Below are 24,965 nucleotides of genomic sequence, written 5' to 3' on the forward strand. Positions count from 1 at the left end.
TCCGAGTCATGGAATGAATCAATGCTCACTACTTCTACCCATCTATCTAAAAAGGTCAATTTCAAATCTCAGTCACTTCTCCCACCACAAACCAGCCCAGAGTTCCACTGAGAGCATGCAATGCCAACTCCAATCCTTCCCACAGAGGACACATTTTATTCAAGATGGGAATTGGAGGATTGGAGGAGTAACTGATATCTCATCCAAATTAACATTTACAGGACAATATCAGACTCGGCTTAAGGAAGTATTTCGTAGCTCAATAGAATAAACCTCACATTTTCACCATTCCCTCTGCCCACTTTTGCCCTCCTTTTATTTTACCTTTGATTGTTCTCATGTATGGTATGATATTGTTTAATTGGAGCGCACACTACACTAGTTTTTTCCACTGTAACTCAGCACACTTGACAATAATAAACCAATACCAATAATCTGCTTCACCCTATTCCTTTCCTGGCTGGTTTCAGACGTTCCCCTGCAGCCATCCCTCAGATGGCTGCAGGGGAACTAGCTAGTATTGCTACTATTAGTATTTGGTCATGTCTCCCAGCTACAAAACACTAAGTTGTCTGTATGTTAAACAATACCAGATATTGAATGTTTAATAAAGGATTATTTGTCATACCTCTGTGGAAATGGTCGGTGCTGGTCGCTGGCTCGATGCTTTAAAAGCTGGTAAAGAAAAATTTGGTTATTGGTAATGTTCTTGCAAATCAGAAAGGTGGAAAATGTATTCTGGAACACCGATGTGTCAATAGGCAGTTCAAAAACCTATAATTATTAGCATTCCGAGTTTATTAAATCTCATAACTCAATTTGGTTCATTCTCGGGATATAGAATTAATTGGAATAAAAGCGAAATTATGCCAATAATGGAACAAAACCCGCATATACTCCAACAGTATCCTTTTAAAATTGCCTATGAAAAGTTTAAATACCTTAGAACCTATGTGACCAAGAAATATACTTCTTTATTCAAATCAAATATTCCTCCTTTACTTACTAAATGACACAGAAATATCCAATATTGGAAAACATTTCCCATCTCTTTAGTTGGTAAAATTAATGCTATAAAGATGATTTTTCTCCCACAATTATTATACTTATTCCAATCAATTCTGAAATATCTTCCAAAAAAATTATTCAAAAAAAATGGATTTAACTGTTATAAATTTTATTTGGGATTATAAGAACCACAGAATAAATAAAACACACCTATGTAAGTCCCAAGTTAATGTAAATACTAAAATTTTGGAAAAAACCAGCAGCCCCCACAATTAAAATGTGGATTACAAAAATGACTGAGACCTTGCATTTGAAAAAAATAAGATTTGGCTTAATTGACAAACCAGAATCATTTGTTAGAATTAATGAATCGGTTTAACACAAAATCAGGGTTTAAACCCGAGTTTGGGATTGGATGAATAGTTATACTCAACATCTCCTGGATCTATCTCCACAATCTTGTTATTTGTAATTTATTTTTTCGTCTTCTTTTTCTCTCTATTAGATTATAGTTCATTTTTATCTTTTTCTCTCTTTATCTTTATTCTTTAAAAAAAAATTTAAAACTGATGCTATGTAAGAAATCTGTAATTAAATTGTCACTTACTATTATTTGTATATATGCTTCTAATTTTAAAAAAAAATTTAAATAAAAAATAAAACCTATAATTATTTTTATAAAAACTAGAATGCATGTTAGAACTATATCCTGCTCAAAATTATTTTACTTAAAACAATAAACATTAGTACTGAAAAGTACTAATCTATAGTTGTCTGAATAACTCCATAGACAAAATCTGAGAACAATCAAAGCACTTCAGGCATAATGATTGGTGGTGGTGGTGCTCGTGGTGGGGTGGGAGGGAGCAAGAGCTGGATATTGCCCGTCAGGCAGATAAAACAGGAATTGTCACCCCACCACTGCGTAAAATAAATATTTACATAAATGATGCTGTAGAATCATATGTAAAGCACATGGTGACAGGGTTTTAGAAGAGCCCAGAGATGTGTCATATGTAAACATGGAATTCAAAGAACGAGACACATGACTAATTTTAAATTTACTTTCCTTCAGTCCACCACTGTGCAGAATAAAAACAGAATAATAAGAATGTCATACTTTCTACTCATGAAGATAATTGCATTGGGAATGCAATGGAAGTCAAAGGAAATCAAACAAACACATTACAATGCCCTCCAAAATGTTTGTGACAAAGATCCATCATTTATTTATTTGCCTCTGTACTCCACAATTTCAGATTTGTAATAGAAAAATCATATGTGGTTAAAGTGCACATTGTCAGATTTTAATAAAGGCCATTTTTATACATTTTGGTTTCACCATGTATAAATTATAGCTGTGTTGTTACAGTCCTCCCATTTCAGGGCACCATAATGTTTGGGACACAGCAATGTCATATAAATGAAAGTAGTCATGTTTAGTATTTTGTTGCATATCCTTTGCATGCAATGACTGCTTGAAGTCTGCGATTCATGGACATCATCAGTTGCTGGGTGTCTCCTCTGATGCTCTGCCAGGCCGGTATTGCAGTAATCTTTAGCTTGTCCTTGTCTTGGGGGCTAGTCCCCTTCAGTTTTCTCTTCGGATTATAAAAGGCATGCTCAATTGGGTTCAGATCGGGTGATTGACTTGGCCACCCAAGAATTTTTGGACCATTTTTTAGCTTTGAAAAACTCCTTTGTTACTTTAGCAGTATGTTTGGGATCATTGTCTTGCTGTAAAATGAACTGCCGGCCAATTAATTTTGAGCCATTTGTTTGAACTTGAGCAGATAGGATGTGTCTATACACTTCAGAATTCATTATGCTACTACCATCAGCAGTTGTATCATCAATGAAGATAAGTGGGGATAGTCCCCGAGGATTGGCGCACTGCGCATGTTGTTCCATTGTTTAAAAAGGGTTCTAAGAGTAAACCTAGCAATTATAGACCTGTTAGTTTGACTTCAGTGGTGGGCAAATTAATGGAAAAGATACTTAGAGATAATATATATAAGCATCTAGATAAACAGGGTCTGATTAGGAACAGTCAACATGGATTTGTGCCTGGAAGGTCATGTTTGACTAATCTTCTTGAATTTTTTGAAGAGGTTACTAGGGAAATTGACGAGGGTAAAGCAGTGGATGTTGTCTATATGGACTTTAGTAAGGCCTTTGACAAGGTTCCTCATGGAAGGTTGGTTAAGAAGGTTCAACTGTTGGGTATAAATGCAGGAATAGCAAGATGGATTCAACAGTGGCTGAATGGGAGAAGCCAGAGGGTAATGGTGGATGGCTGTTTATCGGGTTGGAGGCAGGTGACTAGTGGGGTGCCTCAGGGATCTGTGTTGGGTCCTTTGTTGTTTGTCATGTACATCAATGATCTGGATGAAGGTGTGGTAAATTGGATTAGTAAGTATGCAGATGATACCAAGATAGGGGGTGTTGTGGATAATGAAGAGGATTTCCAAAGTCTACAGAGCGATTTAGGCCATTTGGAAAAATGGGCTGAAAGATGGCAGATGGAGTTTAATGCTGATAAATGTGAGGTGCTACACCTTGGCAGGACAAATCAAAATAGGACGTACATGGTAAATGGTAGGGAATTGAAGAATACAGTTGAACAGAGGGATCTGGGTATAACCGTGCATAGTTCCTTGAAGGTGGAATCTCATATAGATAGGGTGGTAAAGAAAGCTTTTGGTATGCTAGCCTTTATAAATCAGAGCATTGAGTATAGAAGCTGGGATGTAATGTTAAAATTGTACAAGGCATTGGTGAGACCAAATCTGGAGTATGGTGTACAATTTTGGTCGCCAAATTATAGGAAGGATGTCAACAAAAAGAGAGAGAGTACAGAGGAGATTTACTAGAATGTTGCCTGGGTTTCAACAACTAAGTTACAGAGATAGGTTGAATAAGTTAGGTCTTTATTCTCTGGAGCGCAGAAGGTTAAGGGGGGACCTGATAGAGGTCTTTAAAATGATGAGAGGGATAGACAGAGTTGATGTGGACAAGCTTTTCCCTTTGAGAATAGGGAAGATTCAAACAAGAGGACATGACTTCAGAATTAAGGGACAGAAGTTTAGGGGCAATATGAGGGGGAACTTCTTTACTCAGAGAGTGGTAGCGGTGTGGAATGAGCTTCCAGTGGAAGTGGTGGAGGCAGGTTCATTGGTATCATTTAAAAATAAATTGGATAGGCATATGGATGAGAAGGGAATGGAGGGTTATGGTATGAGTGCAGGCAGGTGGGACTCAGGGGAAAAAAAATTTGTTCGGCACGGACTTGTAGGGCCGAGATGGCCTGTTTCCGTGCTGTAATTGTTATATGGTTATAAGTGAGCCAGTACCTTCAGCAGCCATACATGCCCAGGCCATAACACCCCCACCACAGTGTTTCACAGATGGGGTGGTATGCTTTGGATCTTGGGCAGTTCCTTCTCTGATCTACACTTTGCTCTTGTCATCACTCTGATATAAGTTCATCTTCGTCTTATCTGTCCACAAGACCGTTTCCCAGAACTGGGGTTGCTCTTTTAAATACTTCTTGGCAAACTGTAACCCGGCCATCCTATTTTTGCGACTAACCAGTGGTTTGCATCTTGCAGTGTAACCTCTGTATTTCTGTTCATGAAGTCTTCTGAGGACAGTGGTCATTGTCAAATCCACACCTGACTCCTGAAGACTGTTTCTGATCTGTTGGACAGGTGCTTAGGTTTTTTTCTTTATTATAGAGAGAAATTCTTCTGTCTTCAGCTGTGGAGGTCTTCCTTGGCCTGCTGGTCCCTTTGCAAATAGTAAGCTCACCAGTGCTCTCTTTTTTCTTAATGATGTTCCAAACAGTTGATTTTGGTAAGCCTAAGGTTTGGCTGATGTCTCTTAACAGTCTTATTCTTGTTTCTCACTCATAATGGCTTATTTGACTTTCATTGGCACAACTTTGGTCCTCATGTTGATAAACAGCAATAAAAGTTTCCAAAGGTGATGGAAAGACTGGGGGAAAGACTAGGTGCTGAGTGCTCTCTTATATCTGCATGAAGGAGGCACACACCTGAACAATTACAAACACTTGTGAAGCCATGTGTCCCAAATAATATGGTGTCCTGAAATGGGGAGACTAGGTATAAACACAGATGTAATTTCTACATGGTGAAACTAAAATGTATAAAAATCGCCTTTTTTTAAAATCTGACAATGTGCACTTTAACAACATGCAATTTTTTTTCTATTACCAATTTCAAATTGTGGACTACAGAGGCAAATAAATTAATGATGGGTCTTTGTCCCAAACATTATGGATGGCACTGTAGTTACTGTACAGTAAATAAAAGTATCATATTTGAAGTATCTACAGTGTCGAACATACTGATTGGCCTACCTTCCTGGATCGTTTTATTCTTTGTTTGTGTAACTACAGGAGCCTTGTATGCCCTGTTGCTGCCGCCCCTTGACTCTTTGTCAGTTTCCTTTCCACTGCTTCCTGGTGAGTAAAAGAAGAAAGCTTATCATCAAAATCAGAACAAATGCAGTTACCTCAGAGTAGGCCCAAATCATTTTACTATGAAAACAATTGTGAAATGATAGTAGGTAGTATTTGATTGAGTACTTTGCATTTCAAATTATGACTGAATATATACGTTGACAGTTAAGCATTCAGGTTATCGTTTTTTTTTACTGTGAACATTTCTGATTAGTTTGGAATGTAAATTATAATGAACTAACTTGTTAAAAATCACAACTGAAGGTTAGATTTCAAGGTAGGTGGGTAAAAGTGATGGGTGATCATGCTGGAAGGGAAAAGATTGCCAGCTGCTTGTCTGTTCCAAAGACCACTGTCTCTGAAGGATTTTCACTGCACTTTGCCAAAGGTGTGAAGAATAGTGTGCCGTCTCAATGGAAAATGACTCATAGTGCTCCGAAAGGGCTGAAAGAAATATGTTTATATAATCGTCTTCAAATAAAAAATAATTTATTGATTATAATGAACATTTTACAGTCACCAATAGCCTGTAATGAAGTACCCAGGTGCCTTGTTCATAATAGCTGGGTACATTAATCAGGCCAACCTCAAGCACATGCAGCTAAAATACTGTTAGCAGGTCTCCTACTCAACCAGAGGCCTCAACACCCTCAACCACTGCTACACAACCATCAACAAAGCATATCGCACCATTCCCAGACTGCACTTTGGTAAATCTAATCACCTCGCCATGCATCCACTTCCTGCCTTCATGCAAAAACTGAAGTATGAGGATTAGTACAGAAAATTGTGTTGTGCTGGACCGAGGAAAACACGATACCCTTCGTGACTGTTTTGAGTCGAGGATGGGTCCATATTCAAGGAATCTGTGGCTAACCTACATGAATATGCCGCTGCCATCAGAGCTTAGCAGCAAGTGTGTATCGGACCGTATACCAAAGAAGACAATATGTGTATTCCCCAACCAGCAATTATGGATGAATTGCGATGTCCACTCCCAGGTGTAATTCTGCAGCATTCATGTCAAATCCCTGTTGGGTTAGATACACGTACCACCAGGTTGAATAACAGCTTCTTCCTCACTGTTATCAATCTCTTGAACGGACCTCTCATAACCCTCGAATGTATTCCCTATCTCCCAATCTCCCTCACCGTGGCCTCTGCATTTTTTCTTTTTCTGCAGCTGTAACACTGTATTCTGCACTCGGTTTCCTTTCCCTTTTTGCACTCTTGTACTCATGAACAGTTTGATTGTACTTGTGGATGGCACAGCAGATAACATTTTTTTAAAGTGTATCTTAGAACACGTGACAAAAATAAACTAACCAAATCACCTTGCTTCTTGCTCAAGATTACAGCATCTGCAGTCTCTTGTATCTCTAATTCCTAAACTTTTGTGTCAATTAAATGATGTTTGGTCCAACTTATTACCTGGAGTGATTTCGATTAGCTCAGAGAGGAATTCTCTGGATACATTTTCACTTTTTAATCTCCCATAAGACCACATGACTGAGAGATTGAGAGGTTTTTGACAATGATGGTGCTGCCAGCTATTTAGTTGTGTCTGGTTTGATGGACTAGCTGGCCTTTCTCTTACCTAACAATTTTGTGACATTTAAAAAAATGCAAACAATACTTACTGCCCCCTCTTCTCGATCCTCCTCTTCCAGTGGAAGAACTCTGGCTTCGGGAACTACCCCTTCCTCTTCCTCGCCCTCTAGTAGGGAGTGATATATTTTCATCCGAGTCTGCATTTCTTTCATCAATACTGTCCATACAATCCATGTCATCATCACTAACCAATGACGAGCCTCCTTTCCCTTCAGCTCTATGTGCCCTAGCTCGGGTAATTGCCTTACATTTGTGGAGAAAAGTAGAGCCAATCAGAAAAATATTTATTACAGTGACATTAAACAAGAATTAATCAAGTATGTAATTGCTTTATTTACATCAAATTCCATTAGAAAATAATTTTGGATCATGGTTTCCTGCGAACTAAGGCAACTAGCATTCTTGATCACAATTCAAATAATTGTTTGCATTGTTATAATTTTGAACCGGGTGATTAGAAATGACAGTAAGAAAAGATAAATAAATGCTTGCAAATTAATATTTCAAAATGGGCAGTTAGAGCAACTATATAATCCAGAGGATGACATTGTTAAGACATAAAAGAATACCACCATTCATTTGAATGGTGCAAAAAGATTTACTCTTTTGAAAAATCTGGCCAATTGAGGAACAAATCATTGACAAGAGAATTTATATTATCTAATAATCTAAACCTCTACATGCTGACTTTTTGTTCCTCCACCAATAATTTGAAACCAAACAAACAAGATTAACATAGTCCACCTTAATATGATAATCTCTAGGATCATATTACAGCTACACTTTCTCCACTAGAGTTAAAATGAATGATTATACCATTCCAAATCTTTATACTTCTAGAACATAGTTCATATTACATTTTAAAAGGGACGTTTCAAAGAATTCTTATGTCTTTTTTTAAACCAATTTTATCTTGTTTTTGTGCAGCTAAAGCATGGAAAATCTATTAAATTGCTATTATGGCATGGCCTTTTGCCGTTTTCAATATTTCTGCAATAAAATGGCCACACATATAAATATCCTCTTACAAAGCAGACCAATTTACCAGGTTTCACATAGGCTCAGTGTTAAAATCCCAATACTCTGCTGCTAACAAACAATAACCCAACAGTAGGTACACAAAAAAAGCTGGATAAACTCAGCGGGTGAAGCAGCATCTATGGAGCGAAGGAAATAGGCAACGTTTCGGGCCGAAACCCAACAGTGTTAGATTTAGCTCTTTGTTCTAAAGGAATCAATGGATATGGGGAAAAAGCAGGAACGGGGTACTAATTTTAGATGATCAACCATGATCATATTGAAGGGTTGAAGGGCTGAATGGCCTACTCCTGCACCTATTTTTCTATGTTTCTAATGTTACAGACTAAATGCAAACAATCAATGCTGGCAATACTACATCTTATAATGTATTCTAACACCAAACATCCATGCAATGGAAATTTGGACAACATATTCTCCACAATTAAGGAGGACCTCCACAATCTCCTTTCTGGTGAACAATTTATCTACCTGCTCCAATCATTCTGGAGCAAGAGACAGGGGCTTTGTGCTAAATTGTAGAAACCTGTATATCACTGATAATAAACAACAGAGACACTGTATTTCAGCTATAAAATCTCTTTGAAACCTTGATCATTATTTTGTTGGACATGGAAAACTCAAAGAAAGATCTGGCAAAGTTGTGATGAAATCCAGTGAAAAGCTCATTGCCACTTCTTGCCCACTCTCAGGTGTAGAGTCGTAGAGCTATCTATACAGCATGGAAACAGGTCCTTCCGCCCAATTTGTCCACACTGATCAAGTTGGCATTCTGGGCTAGCCCCATGTACTTGTGTTTAGCCCATACCCCTCTAAACTCTTCCTAGCTTTAGATCAGTCCAAATGTCTTTTGTAATTGTGTCTGCTGTGATAGCTTCTCTGTCAGCTCATTCCAGATAGGAATTACCCTGTGAATGAAAAAGTTGCTTGAGGTCCCTCTTAAATCTCTCCCCTCTTACACTAGCATATGCACTCTAGTTTTAGAACCCTCTACTCTGGGTAAACGACTGTGAGCATCATGCTCCCCAACCAAATCCGCAAGAGCGCTGGGAAGCTGACACACCTTCTGACGCCAAAGAAATCCATCATTGTGGGGACATGCAACATCCTAACCATGTTCCTGGTTGGTAAGACTGCCACAATTGCCAACAAAATGGTGTGCTACAATCTCTTAGTCTTGGGCTTGGCTGAAACAAGATGGACAGTCAGGGGAGATCAAAATGGTCAGCGGGCAGTCCATTACTTACTCCGGACAGGAAGAGGAGGGAGCGAAGCATACAGAGGGAGTGACCATTATGATGATGAAGGATACTAGAAAGGCTCTAACAGCATGGGAACCCATCAGCCCTCGGCTCATCTCTGCAACCTTCAAAACCAACAACAAGTCAAAGCCCACATAATCCAATTTTATGCACCCACCAACGATGCAGAGGATGAAGTCAAATGCAGGTTCTATGACAGCTTGAACCATCTACTTGATAGTATTGGAGGCAGAGACCTCATTATCCTGATGGGTGACTTTAACGCTAAGGTTGGAGGCCAAAACGAGGGATATGAGGCAATAATGGGAAAGCATGGAGTGGGGAAAATGAATGAAAATGACGAGATGTTTGCTGAGAGCTGTGTTAACAATAAACACACTACAAACAGGCTGCAAACATTCATTAACAGCTGCCTTAGGAGAATACTTAACGTCTGGTGGAGAGACAAAGTAAGCAAGGTGGACCTGTGGAAAAGAACAAGCCAGGAGCGTATTGACTTACAAATTCGAAGAAGAAAATGGAGTTGGATTGGACACACCCTCAGGAAAACTGCCAAAACATCATCCGCCAAGCCCTGAAATGGAACCCCAATGGATAAAAGAAAAGGGATCGCCCCAGGAACAGCTGGAGAAGAGGCGTCCAGACAGAAATGTCTGAGAGTGGGCTCAACAGGGGAGATCTCGAAAGAATTGCCAACAACCGAGTGAGGTTGAGGACATTTGTCAATGGACTACGCTCCCTAGAGGAGCAAAGGGCTTAAGAAGAAGAAGATTTTCATACATTTTGGTTTCACCATGTAGAAATTACAGCAGTGTTTATATATAGTTCCCCCATTTCAGGGCACCATAATGTTTCGGACACAGCAATGTCATGTAAATGAAAGTAGTTATGTTTAGTATTTTGTTGCATATCCTTTGCATGCAATGACTGCTTCAAGTCTGTGATTCATGAACATCACAAGTTGCTGGGTGTCTATTCTGGTGATGTTCTTCAACGCCTGTATTGCAGCCATCTTTATCTTATGCTTGTTTTGGGGGCTAGTCCCCTTCAGTTTTCTCTTCAGCATATAAAAGGCATGCTCAATTGGGTTCAGATCAGGTGATTGACTTGGCCAATCAAGAATTTACCATTTTTTAGCTTTGAAAAACTCTTTTGTTGCTTTAGCAGTATGTTTAGGATGATTGTCTTGCTGTTTAATGAACCGCTGGACAATGAATTTTGAGGCAGTTGTTTGAACTTGAGCAGATAGGATGTGTCTACACACTTCAGAATTAATTCTGCTACTACCATCAGCAGTTGTATCCTCAATGAAGATAAGTGAGCCAGTACCTTCAGCAGCCGTACATGCCCAGGCCATAACACCCCCACCACTGTGTTGCACAGATGAGGTGGTATGCTTTGGATCTTGGGCAGTTCCTTCTCTCATCCATACTTTGCTCTTGCCATCACTCTGATATAAGTTAATCTTCGTCTCATCTGTCCACAAGATCTTTTTACAGAACTGAGGTTGCTTACTTAAGTACTTCTTGGCAAACTGTAACTTGGCCATCCTATTTTTGCGGCTAACCAGTGGTTTGCATATTGCAGTGTAGCCACTGTATTTCTGTTCATGAACTTTTCTGCGGACAGTAGTCATTGACAAATCGACACCCGACTCCTGAAGAATGTTTCTGATCTGTCGGACAGGTGTTTGGGGATTTTTCTTTATTATAGAGATAATTCTTCTGTCATGAGCTGTGGAGATCTTCCTTGGCCTGCCAGTCCCTTTGCGATTAGTAAGCTCACCATTGCTCTCTTTCTTCTTAATGATGTTCCAAAAAGTTGAATTTGGTAAGCGTAAGGTTTGGCTGATGTCTCTAACAGTTTTATTCTTGTTTCTCAGTCTCATAATGGCTTCTTTGACTTTCATTGGCACAACTTTGGTCCTCACGTTGATAAAGAACAATAAAAGTTTCCAAAGGTGATGGAAAGAGTGGAGGGAAGAATAGGTGCTGAGAGCTCTCTTATACCTGCATTGAGGAGGTATTTAAACACACCTGAACAATTACAAACACCTGGGAAGCCATGTGTCCCAAATATTATGGTGCCCTGAAATAGGGGGACTATGTATAAACACAGCTGTAATTTCAACATGGTGAAACCAAAATGTATACAAAATACCCCTTAATAAAATCTGACAATGTGCAATTTAACCACATGTGATTTTTTTTTCTATTTCAAATCTCAAATTGTGGAGTACAGAGACAAATAAATGTTTGGGTCAAAGACCCATTGGTCTTTGACCCAAACATTAAGGGGGGCACTGTATGTTTAGAGGGTACCAGAATTATTTATATTTAAAAAGAGGCGGGCAAGTAAAAAAGTGAGGATCAGTAAAGATAAGAGGAAAAGTGAGGAGGGTGGCACGAACCTAGTGGATTGAGGAACCTATTTCCGTGCTGGTTCAACTTTATGACACCAGGGACCAGGGAAAGTGTGCATGCATAACTCAAACAAAAGAGGGATTTTGGACAATAATCTCATCTAGCAATAAATGTAATTACTACAGAGGTCTCTGGGTATACATAGATTAGATTTGGACCTGTAAATTCACAGGACAGCAAAACCGCACCATTGTAAAATCTGGACACGTGCACAGTTTAGAGAGAAAAATCACTCGAGTGAGTTATATCGCATTGCGCAAGTTCAGAAACAGGGAGTGAAAATTGGGCCACATGTTATTTAAAACTAGAAAAGGATTAATAGAAACATAAAAATACAATACATACTTCTTTAACCTCTTCATCTTCTTCTGCCATGTTTTTTCTTCGACTATCACGAAATTGCCGTACCTGAAAGTTATAATAATGAGAGATGATCAGTATATGTGATAAATTACAAAAGTAAACATCTTCCCTAGTCCAATAACCAGACCACATGATGTTCTCTCAACACTATAATCAAGTATTAACCAGCTGAAAGATGGTCACTTTAACCATTTAATTTTTCAGGTTTGTCATTCTAATAAATTTAGAATCATAGAACGAAACAGCATGGAAACAAGTATATGGCCCAACTTGTCAACACTGACCAAGTTGGCATTCTGAGCTAGTCCCATTTGCCTGTATTTGGCCCATACTCCTCTAGTTCCTTCCTATCCAACTTCTCACCTATTCTACTACAAACATCAAATCTAATTGAATTCAATCACTGAACACGTACTGCACATTCATATCAGTTTAGTGGCTCTTAAAGTTCAAGTATTAGAATAGGGCTTGCATTTGTAATCAACATCAACATCTGTCCTTCTTCAGTCTCTCACCATTGGAGAAATTAGAGATCACAGAGAGAACAGTAGACAAAGAATAGGGATATTTGGGAAGAAACGACATCAGAACCAGCTGGAAAGATGAGACAACCAAAGGGGAAAGGAGAAGGAGATGACTGGTGTCAGGGGGAATCGCTAGTGAGTGCAATGTCCCGTGTCGAGGTCAAACAGTTCTTTGTATTATGAGAGAATCTGCAGAGTGGAGCCCTCCTCAGTGTGAGAGACTTGATGGAGGCCCAAAGGAGACTAGGCCTAGATCATGGCATGCATTGATACCAAGCAAGATTCAAGAGAGAGTTTATGTCATGTGTCCCAGATAGAACAATGAAATTCTTGCTTTGCTTCAGCACAACAGAATATAGTCGGCATGAATACAGAACAGATCAGTGTCTCCATATACCATTATATAAATATACATGAATAAATACACAGATAAAGTGCAAATAAACAGATAATGGTCTATTAATGTTCAGATTTTTGTTTGAGTTGAGTTTAATAGCCTGATGACTGTGGGGAACCAGCTATTTCTGAACCTGGACGTTGCAGTCTTCAGGCTCCTGTACCTTCTACCTGAGCGTAGCGGAGAGATGAGTGTGTGGCCAGGATGGTGTGGGTCCTTGATGATGCTGCCTGCCTTTTGAGGCAGGGACTGCGATAGATCCCCTCGATGGAAGGAAGGTCAGAGCCGATGATGGACTGGGCAGTGTTTACTACTTTTTGTAGTCTTTTCCGCTCCTGGGCGCTCAAGTTGCCGATTCCCCTCGAACTATAAAAAAACTTGAGTGTGTGAGACTGTGAGTCGACAATGCAGTTCAATTCAGTTTCTCCAAGTGGGTAACATGGCCGTAGTGTTTTCAACATGCTCAGCATAACGTATCTGTTTAAATTCAGAAAAGGACAGAACATTGCATTTAGCTCCTGTATCAATCTTGGCAAGCACAATTTTGTTGTTGATAATCAGGGTGACTTCAAGGTTGAGCTGTTTGTCAGTGGAAGGGAGGAGGAACTGAACGTCTGAACTGTTATCTTGGCCTGCAGAGAGGAGAGCGGGGGATGGCGTGTCCAGCTCTTGGTACTCGTTATCAATAGGTTCTTCTTTTGACAGGTGCACATTTTGTCTTGGGAAAGAACGGGTTGCACGAAAACAGCAACATTTCATGAACTGGTTAAACTTTGTACAGTAGTGGCAAATTTTTCCATAGGCGGCGCAGAATTCCTGACCTGGAGCATGGGCGTTGTTACAGTTAGGGCACCGAGCAATAGGCCTTTGAGGCTGCCAGGGAGGGGGAAGGCTGTGAAGGCTTGTTACGATAGGAGGTATCGGCAATATTAACACTCTACTGGGAACGTTGCCCAGAGCTTACAGATCTTGTGTGAGAAGCAGTTATTTCAACGATTCTACATGCATGCTCGGCTTGATTCCAAGTCAGTTCTGTGTTCCTGAGCAATTCATCTTGCACTTTGTCACTGAGTAAACCTTCTACAAGTTTGTCACGGATTAATTTGTCACATAAATCTCTGACGCGGCATCATGAAGCCATGTGTTTCAAATCACTCAGAAAACTTTCAATCGGCTCATCTTGTTGCTGGAAACGAGCAAAAAACCTGGTGTGTTCGATTATCAAGTTGGCTCTTAGGTCACATAGCTATCTGAACTTAGCTAGTAAAACCGCAGGGTCGTCAATTGTTTCTGCAGGCACCGCAATCTGATTGTTGTGGTCTAAAACAGCAGGCGCATAATTAAAACGCTCTGCATGCTTCATTGCTTCAGAGCCAGCAAGATTTAAGAGTACAGAAGCTCGAACCTCTGGCGGATCGTTGCGATGAGCAATACAAGCGTAGTGGTTGTGGTCGCGCTCGCGCTCGAAGAGGCGCCATCGTTCAGCAATGTCGGAGTCAAAGACCAAAGGAATTGGACGGCGAGGCGAGTTTGCCATGACAGAGATAACAAGCACATAAAACAGGTTGGAAAAATAAAACCCGATGAACTTAAAAACTGAGTGGGCAGGAAACCACTTCTTGACACCATGCAATAACGCCAGTCATACGCACGTCAGGGTACAACATGTTTATTAAAGTCTACTCACAGTATACTTCAACATGGTGTTACAGCAAGCTTAACAAATACTCAGACTAAGCATATGAACTAAATTCTGATAATATAAACTGCATAGTAGGCGGAGCTTCTACTATAAGAGCACACCAATGTGTTCGTAAGAAGTAACCAATCTACAGATGTACCAAGATATCATTGGACAGAGAGGCGAGGATGTTCAAATAGGAAAAAAGAGTGCCTTCCAGGTCCACCTGTCCCAGGGATCTTACTCAAGATAGTTAATATCAGTTATTTTCATGCATATTGGCCTGAGCATGACTTGAAGTATAATAGGAGTAAAACTTCTCTGCCATTGTCCTCCACTATTTAGCCTTCTTTCTTGTACTCCAGGCATATTCTTTTCTTACAACTCAGGAGCAACTGTATCTTTGTAAAGAATGTTACAACCTTAACCTACATAACAATTTGTTCTGTCTTTAACTGCATAGTTATCACAATTATAGCTGTTAATCATTTGAACTTCAAATGCTTGCATTGAGATCTCTGCCTGAATGCTCCCTGGAACCTTCAACCCTCAGAAGGCCTGGTGAAGAAAACTAGCCAAGGATCTCAGTCTTGATTGTAGTCCAACCATCTTTGTAAATGATTATATGTATGCAACTGCATATGTACAAATACAGGTTGAATCTGGTCACAATCATGACTAATAATAAAAAGTAGTGGTTGGAAAGCAGGGAGAGTATTTTGGCAGAAAGTATCGCAAAATGAAGCAAATACATGGAAAATCAGGTAACCATGTTAATTGTTTTTGTTTATGAACTTGTGCATGTGCAGTTGCACACATACAATTATTTAGAAAGATGGTTGTAGGTAGGTTGTGATGGCAGTCTTAGGTAGGTAACTGGCCCGAGAAAAAAAGAAGCAAACATGACATAATTTCATCATGTGATCATTTCCCACTCGTAGCTAGTCGTAGTTGTTGGTCTTAGGTGTGGAAGACTGAGGTCGTGGGGGGTCGTAGACATAATCATAGGAGATTGTAGATATAGTTGTAGGAGGTCTTTAACTTTGCGAGTCAACATGACCTTGACATTTTTTTCAACTCGTCTAGGGTCTTCTAAACTCGTGGATTAGGTCGTCCAAGTGGGACAGGCCCTTAAGTCTTATTCATAGATATTGTAATAACGGCAGTCATACGCACGTCAGAACGGAGAACACCTCTCCCATCAGGCAAGAGGTACAGAAGTTTGAAAACGCATACCTTCCACATTCAGAGACAGTTTCTTCCCAGCTGATAACAGGCAACGGAACCAGCTAGACCAGCTAGAATGTGGTTCCAACTTACCATCTATCTCATTGGAAACCTTTGAACTATCTTTAATCGGACTTTATCTTGCATTAAATGTTATGCCCTTCATCCTGTGTCTGTACACTGTGGATGGCTTGATTGTAATCATGTGCAGCAGTCTTCTCATTGACTGGATAGAACACAAGAAACAAGCTTTTCGCTGTACCTCGATACACATGGCCAGAATAAACTGAACTAAACTAAATGTTCCATTTTCACTGCATAGTGTAGCAATTCAGGTTCATTCCTGTTCCACTCCACCCAAATATGGTGAATGCAGGCATTATATGTCTCGGGAGTAAGATTAGCTGGAGGCTCTCATATCAAACAGTCTGCTGGATTTTTTTTTAAATGCAAATTTAATTGGATGATACGCCAATTTATTGTTAATCACATACATAATGTAATACTTATGTCCATGTACCACCAAGTACTGCTGTAGTCTCTTGAAACAGAAATACAAGTGGTCACAAGCAAATTAACTTAAACCTTGTTTTACCAGAGTTATAAAGCTCACTTGCATCATCTATTGGCATTTTAGGATTACTACACAATTTCCCTCAGTGATTATTCTTCATGTGAGATTCTGGAGTGATGGTTAACTTTCTGATCATGGACATCGCATTTGATTCTTGTCCTGTTTTCTTTCAAAATTTGCTTAAGTGAGTGCACAGCAGAGCCACTAGACAGTAACTAGGAACATACACATTTTCCTATGTTATGTTCCACTTGACAGATTTTGAGTATTTGAGCATTTTGAACCAATGATAGATAGAACAGTCCGAACATCGTAGAATCTTGCAGAGCAACACAATTAATCAATGACCTCTTCGTGTAGGTATCATTTGGCTTGTGGGAGAGAAGACTAAGAATGGTATTTTAAACTTAAATAAGGACAATTGTGGGCATATAAATAACTCACTAATGTCATTATTGGTTTATGTCAATAAGCTGGGAAGATTTCTGAAGATGTTGCCAGGACCCGAGGGCCTGAGCTGTCAGGAGAGGTTGGGAAGGAGGTTATTCCTTGGAGTGCAGGAGGCTGAGGGGTGATCGTACAGATGTGCAAATGAAATCATGAGGGGAATTAATAGGGTGAAAGACACGATCATTCCTCTACCCAGTGTAAGGGAATCGAAAACCAGAGGACATGGGTTCAGGATGAGAGGCAAAATTTAACAGGAGGCAACGGTTTCACTCAGGTAGTGGGTATATGGAATGAACTGTCAGAGGTGGTGGTGGTGGGTGGCAGGTATTATAGCAACTTTTCAAAGGCACTTGGACATGTACATGGATAGGAAAGATTTGTAGGAATATTGGGGCAAACATGGGAAAATGCGAACAGCCTGAATGTGGTATCCTGATCGGCATGGATGACGGACCGAGGGCCTGTTTTCTTGCTGTATCACTCAATGACAATGACGAAAAATGAACTACATTTTTTAGTGTAAAGAATCAGTTAATTGCAATGCAGTGACAGATGTTTAAGGGAATCTTTCAGGGTACCCAAAATCAAAACATTCCATGGGTGGAACCACGATTTTATGTTAGTTAAAAACTTTAAAAGTAGTGTCAAACTTTTTTTTTTTAAATGACTGACAAAAATAGAATATGAAATACAATCAGGCAGTAATACAAACCAGATAGTACAAATGTCAATGGTTGTGGAAAAAGTTAAACTGATGGACGATCATGTAGAAAATGAGACTGGGGAATTAGCAATGAAAAACAAGGAGATGACAAATGAATTTTGAACTGGCATTTTGCTGCAAATGTATAAAAGTTAACATCGTAGAAATTTCAAGTAGTTAGTGGGAAAGGAGGTACTTAGGAATATTAAATTCAGTAGTAGTGAGCAAACATTGCACGAATCTACTTGAACAATTCTTCCCTGCACCTTTGTACCACTCTGATATATCCAACTCCTGGCAGAGCACCTTGAGAATTAGCTTTCATTTCCATTGCACTACCCGGGAGAGTCCCTAACCCCTTATATCTCTCTTCCTCACACACTTCTCACAAACTCCCTACGGATCTACCTTATGGCCATTTCTCTTCGTGTGGCTCCATGACAATGTAATCTGCAAACATGATGTTAGCTTCCACTTTCAAACTGAACACTGTTTACCCTGCCTCTCCCAAGTCCGCCATTCTTGCTTGTCAAACATTCTGTTACATACATTTTACAAATGATTAGTTCCTTCCCAAACTATAAAGAATTTTGAGAAATGAAAACCAATGCACTCTGTCATGGATGAGTTTCAATGTCATCTAAATAAAGTCATAAGCAGACTGAATTCTGCAGCTTTATCACAACTTCACTTTCCTCAATATACCACCTCGGGCTCAAACTGTTTGCAATTCTAGCGTTACTTAATTGGAAACCATTCTCTAACATTAGGAACAATTTAATTTACAGCATTACACATCTCGAACCTTAATCTGCAGAAGCCTTCCAACATCCTTGCTTCAAAACTATTCATGCCCTTGATGCATTTGGTCATTGGCTTCCAATGGTTTCTAGTCTTCAGCATCCCAAAATTATCATGTTGATGTTTAAGTATTTTTTTTGTAATCTGTTCTCACCCTATAATAATTCCCTCTCAGACTTCTTTCCCCTTCAACATCCAACCCCATCTCCCTTTCACCAAACCATTGACAGCTCTACCTTGGGCTTCCACGGCTACACAGTGGAATTCTCTTGTTAAACGTCAAGTCCCTCCACCTCATTTAAGACGTTGATTAATAACGCTCCATGGAGCAAGATTTTGGCAATTCCTGATAATATCTTCTGTGATTTAATATACATTTCTTTTAGTTATATACCTGTCAGGTGTGTTGGGATATTTTTCTGAATTAAACTTGGACTAACAAATGTAGGCCAGCATTTCCTGGTACATATATGGTGAACCATCAGCACCAATTACCTCTTCGTCAATCTTGTCCTCAATGGCATCAATTCTCCGGTCTTTCAAATAACGCTGTGTCTTCTCCAATTGAAATTTTACTAGTTCGTCAATAGCATCTTTTTCTTCCTTGTCAACAAATTCTTGGACAGCTTCTCCCATCCCCCTTTCAGTCAGCAGTGACAACTGGATACTCTGCAGAGGATAAAACATTTTAGTCCAGATACATTTATTTTTTACTAATATAAAAATACTGCACTGCATTCCCATAAATGTACCTGAAGTCAACGGGAAGGGATGGTGCAAACTTGTGGTATTTGTTGGAGAATAATATCATAGGTGTGTACCAGGCAGTTGAATGAGAGCAAGGAGGAAAAGAAGTAGATTGTAGCACAAAGGCACAAGTCATGAAGTTGACTGGAGATGATGGCAGGGCAAATGTCAATTAGTTAAATTAAACTGATGCAGTCTTCAACCCTCTAAAGCCAGCTTCAGTGTGCAAATCATGTCTATTTTCATGTCTCAATTTCGCATTACAATTTTACTCAAGTCTAAATTATGTTTTTTTAATGCCCAAGGATATACATATGCATTCACCTTCTAAGTAAAGGTTTGGTGCCTCCTTTATATATAGAGCTGTAACTATACTAAGAATTGATCACATTGTGTTGCAAACAAAAGCAATGCTGTAGGAAACTGGATTTCTATGTTATTAAAATATTTTATATTTGGCTTTGCAACTTAGCAGACAGGGTAGTTAAAATGCAACAACGTTAATATTAAATATGAATAAATGGAAAATGTGCAGATCATATTTTGTCAAGGCAGCTGAAGTAAAGATTCAGTTTTCTAGTGGATTGTTCCACTGCAATTTGATTTGCTCAAAAGTTCTACCCATTGGCACGCATAGCTTCATCAAGCTATGAATGAGGATGATGATTCTGGTCATAACTAATCAATCACTCCGTTAGGATTGCCTGACTGTGTCAAGGATGACATGATGGACAAGAATTATAGAAAATGGACAACTCTCTGAAATGCTGGAGGTCTATTTAATGTTGTAGACTAAATCCTTTGCCCCACTTATTCCCAAAATAAAGGGATTAAAGAGAATTGACACTGGGAAGCACAACCCACCCCACAAATCTTGGGAAATCTCATCTTAAAAGTTAGTAATATCCTCGGAAAGGACCTACATTGACTCCTGCTGCTGTAATACGTAAAAATGCCGAGTATACATGTTAAAATATCATTTAACATGAATTTAAAATCTATTATTTTTTAAATACTTCATCTTGCCAATATAGCAAACAATAATCATAGCTAAGTTCACCACTAAAAACTCAACAATCAATTGTGTAACAAAAGTGAAGTTCTTGGGATATTTTACAAAAATCTAAAATTCATGTCAATTCTGGTAACGTTAGTTTGATTAGAATGAATAAAGTTGTAAACATCGTCTGTGAAGCTGCGTTGGAAACCTAACAGCAACGTTTGTATTTCAGTTCAACAAGGGAAAATCCTATGGTTGTTTTCACTTCATGGAGCCTATGTGCTAATAGAATAAGAGCTTTGTGGAAAACAGCCTGCCGTACTTGTATGCACATTGTTCTTGTTCCTTTATCAAACAATCAGTTCATCAGATTTATACGTGTTTAAAAACAAAATCCACAAAATCATTAGCTACAAAAGGCAATCAGCACACAGTGGAAATTTAACACTGGGTTAGTCTAATTCATTTTAAACCAGATTAATATTTTAATGCAGATAGAGAAAGCTAATTCTTAGGGGTTCACTTCAGGTATTTTAGCAAACTACTGTTTGCATTTTATCATCTTTGCAGTTATGTTGTACTTATAATTGACACAGAATGTCAAAATGGTGTTAACTTACTTTCTCTGCCGTCTCAAAGTACTGTTTGACCAGATCCTCCACCCTCAATGTCATCCCTTCTGAAGATTTATTTGCAAATTTTTCAAAGTTAATTTTTGTATCTGCAGGAAAATAAAAAGATTGTCAAACACCTTCATTCTTTCAAATGATTTTTTGTTTAATGATTGTTGTCAAGTGTACCACAGTGGAAAGCTTTTGTTGCATCCTAGCCAGTCAGCGGAAAGACAATACAAGACTACAATTGAGCCATTCACAGTGTACAGATACATGATAAGGGGGTAACGCTTAGGGTAAGACAAAGCCAGTAAAGTCTGAGCAAATATAGTTTGAGGGTCTCCAAATGATGTGGATAGTAGTTCAGGACTGCTCTCTAGTTGTGGTAGGATGGTTCAGTTGTCTGGGAACAGCTGGGAAAAAACTGTCCCTGAATCCGGAGGTTGTGTTTTCACACTTCTATACCTTGTCCAATGGGAGAGGGGAGAAGAAGGAATGGGCAGGGTCCTTGATTATGCTGTATTCTATGAAATGAATGTCACTTTATGCTTGAGGGGGGGAAAAAATATATATTTTCTCCTTCCAAGTAGAGATAAAACTGCCATAAATTTAACAAGATGACTTTCAGACAAATGGAGCTCAATATTGTACAAGCGTGAGCTTATATGCTAATGTCTTGGGAACAACATCCCGCTCTTAATTCGTTTTTTCTCTGAATTGCTAAATTTCTCCATAAAACACACCACAGATAAAAAAAATATTCCAATAATACCTGACGAGTAACAATAACTCTCAACTTTGGAGTCTCAATCCCTCAAGTTTGAATATTCATGGAGCCTTAAAACAGTAAATTCCATTTTTTTTCTTACTTTTCACCTCAGTCTTTTCCAAATACATTTTTATTTTCCCACTCTAATTTACTTTTAGTTCCCAATTTGATGCTTAATTCACCTTAACTCTTACGTTTATTTCCAAATCTATTAATTTCATTGTTTCAATTGATGCCCAATTGTTCACTGTTAATACTAATGCCAAATATTAACCTTCGAAGAAATATCCAAAAATCCAAATGTTTTAGTATATAAATCACTTTTTCTGTTTGTACTATGTTTCTAATAATCAAATGCATAGAAACATAGGGTGGTACAGCATGGAAACAGACCCTTCGGCCCATTCACCCATATCCCATCTAAACTAGTCACATTTGCTCATATTTCGCCCATATCTCTCTGAACCTTTCCTATCCAAGTATCTGTCCAAGTGTCTTCTAAATGCTGCCTCAATTTCCTCCACCGACAGCTCATTCCATAAAACCACCACACTCTGAGTGAAAATGTTCCCCCTTGGGTTCCTTTTAAATCATGCCCCTCATCTTAAACCCATGTCCTCTGATACTTGATAACCCTGCTAGGATAAAAGACTTTGTGGATTATAAAAATATCCAAAATATGCCTGCACACAGATTATGCAGCATGTGTGGATAGAGGAACAATTAACATTTCAGGTCTATGACCCTTTCTCAGAACTGGAAAAGATAGAAAACAAGTTTTATGAAGGTTAAATGGGAAAAATACCTGATATATATTCACAAATGTTCAATTAATGTAAGACATAATCTAATTCAATTTAAAATTGTACATAGATTATATTATTCAAAAACAAGATTGAACAAATTTTATCCAAATATATCCGCCACTTGTGATAAATGTCTAGCCCAAAAGGCAACTATAACACACTCCTTAGTTTCCTGCATAAAACTTTATAGATTTTGGAATTATATTTTTGAAATATTTACAAAATTATTCAAGACAAGAATGGAACCTAATACTGAAATGATAATATTTGATGTAATGGAAGATGGGAATAAATTGAACACATCTCAAAATCTATTCCTTAACTATGGTTTAATAATAGCAAAAAAATTAATACTTAAATTTTGGAAGGGTACATCAATACCAACACTTAAAATGTGGATTGCAAGTATTTTGGACACCGCTCATCTTAAGGAAATGCGATTCCTCCTAATGGATAAATCAGACCAATTCATAACGAGTTGGTCTCCATTCGTCGTTTTTTTGGAATCATATGGTGCAACACAATTGTAAAAAATAACTGTTTCAGGACTAGACGAGGGTCGGTCAAGATTATAAATAATGATCTCCTTTTCTTTTTTATTTTATTTTCTTTTCTCTATTTTCTCTCTCAACTTTCTTCATTTACTCGTTTTCTTTCTTCACACACTATATATTTCACATCTTTCTATCCTTTACTATCTAACTTCTTTTTCTTATTCTAATCTTTTTTCAATGTAACAAAAAAAAAAGAAGTTGTACATAAAATGTATTATGAAAATATATATTAGGCACTTTGGTGCCATATGACTGTACTTACTTTAATAAAATAAAATATTTTTAAAAAAAGGGAATATCTCTGATTGTTCGAAATCAAATGTGTTAATGTAGAACTGGAGGAACAGTTGGGGTAAGAATATATTATCTTCAGCAGGGCTGAGATATGCCCATTGGGTCACATCAGACAATTAGAAAAATAACTGAATCAAAAATGGCCAGTTGTAATACAATTGGGAAGAAAGAGCGAGTCTCCTAAAGTTGGAGAAGTCAACATTGAGTTCTGTGGTTGCAAAGTGCTTGGACAGAAGACGAGGTGTTGTATATCAAGCTTGCCTGGTGCTTCATTGTAACAGAGCAGGAAGCCACAGACAGAAAGGTCAGAATGGGAGTGGATGGAAAATTGAAAAGCAGAACTTCAGACTCACTCCTGTGCTACATTGAAGGAAGCAAATGTGGGTGCACTCCAAAACAATTGCCAAATCTGCATTTCAGTTTAGTTTCAGTTCAGTTTATTGCCACGTATACCGAGGTACAGTGAAAAGCTTTTGTTGCGTGCTAACTAGTCATCAAAAAGACAATACATGATTACAATCGATCCATTTCCAGTGTATAGATACATAAGGGAATAACGTTTAGTGCAAGGTGAAGCCAGCAAAATCTGATCAAGGATAGTCTGATGGTCACCAAAGAGGTAGATAGTAGATCAGCACTGCTCTCTGGTTGTGGTAGGATGATTCATTTGCCTGATAACAGCTGGGAAGAAACTGTCCCCGAATCTGGTGGTGTGAGTTTTCAAACTCATTACCTTTTTCCTAATGGGAGAGAGAAGAGGGAGTGCCCAGGGTGCAATTTCTCCTATGTTAATGAGACCACATTGATGTCAGCAACTGCAATAAACTAGACAAATATAAACTGAGATTAATAAAGTCGTAGAGCTATGCAGCATGGATCAAGACCTTAGGCCTAACGTCTCATTGAAACCGAATAATGAAATCCTTGGATAGAGTGGGTGTGGGAGAGTCTAGGATCACAGGGCAAAGCCTCAGGATAATAGGACGTATCTTACAAAATGAGTTGATGAGGAATTTCTCTAGCCAGAGGGAATTCATACCACAGGTGGCTGTGGAGGACGTATTTGGATATTTTTAAAGCATTGATTGGTTCTTGATTAGTAAGGATGTCAAAGGCTACGGGGAAAACACAGGAGACCAGCGTCGAGAGGGAAAGGTAGATCAGCCTTGATTGAATGGCGGAGTAGACTAAATGGGCCAAATGGCCTAATTCAGTTTCTATGACTTTTGAACAAGTGTGGTCTCATCAATATCTAGATCAGCTGCATCAAGATTTCCCAACTTTTGTACTCAATGCCTTTCTCCGAGTCATACAGCAGGGAAACAAGCCCTTTGGCCCACATGTGAATGCCGAGCAACATCAAGTCAAGTCAAGGCAACTTTATTTGTCACATACACATACAAGATGCACAGTGAAATTAAAGTGGCAATGCTTGTGGGATTGTGCAAAACAATAGAACAGAACCAGTATTTACATTAAAAAAAGACGCAACAGTATTTACGCCCTGGTGAGATCAGAGTTTACAGTCCTGATGGCCTGTGTGAAGAAATTCCATCTCAGCCTCTCTGTTTTTGCTGTGTGACAGCGGAGGCGCTTGCCTGACCGCAGCAGCGGGAACAGTCCGTTGCTGGGGTGG

At 38.8% G+C, this 24,965-nt stretch overlaps 1 protein-coding gene across 1 annotated transcript in view; it reads right to left on the minus strand.

Moving 5' to 3' along the window:
* mre11a (MRE11 homolog A, double strand break repair nuclease) overlaps positions 1 to 24,965 on the minus strand; it is a 67,887-nt gene that overhangs the window by 15,410 nt on the left and 27,512 nt on the right. Inside the window, exons 11-16 of the mRNA XM_055637572.1 lie at positions 20,913 to 21,013; positions 19,041 to 19,214; positions 12,171 to 12,233; positions 7,132 to 7,345; positions 5,390 to 5,491; positions 629 to 675 (exon numbers count right to left, since the gene is read on the minus strand). Coding sequence (XP_055493547.1) covers positions 629 to 675; positions 5,390 to 5,491; positions 7,132 to 7,345; positions 12,171 to 12,233; positions 19,041 to 19,214; positions 20,913 to 21,013 — 701 coding nt within the window. The remainder of the gene's footprint in view (positions 1 to 628; positions 676 to 5,389; positions 5,492 to 7,131; positions 7,346 to 12,170; positions 12,234 to 19,040; positions 19,215 to 20,912; positions 21,014 to 24,965) is intronic.

Source organism: Leucoraja erinacea, chromosome 6 (genome assembly GCF_028641065.1).
Source record: "Leucoraja erinacea ecotype New England chromosome 6, Leri_hhj_1, whole genome shotgun sequence".
Lineage (NCBI taxonomy): Eukaryota > Metazoa > Chordata > Chondrichthyes > Rajiformes > Rajidae > Leucoraja > Leucoraja erinaceus.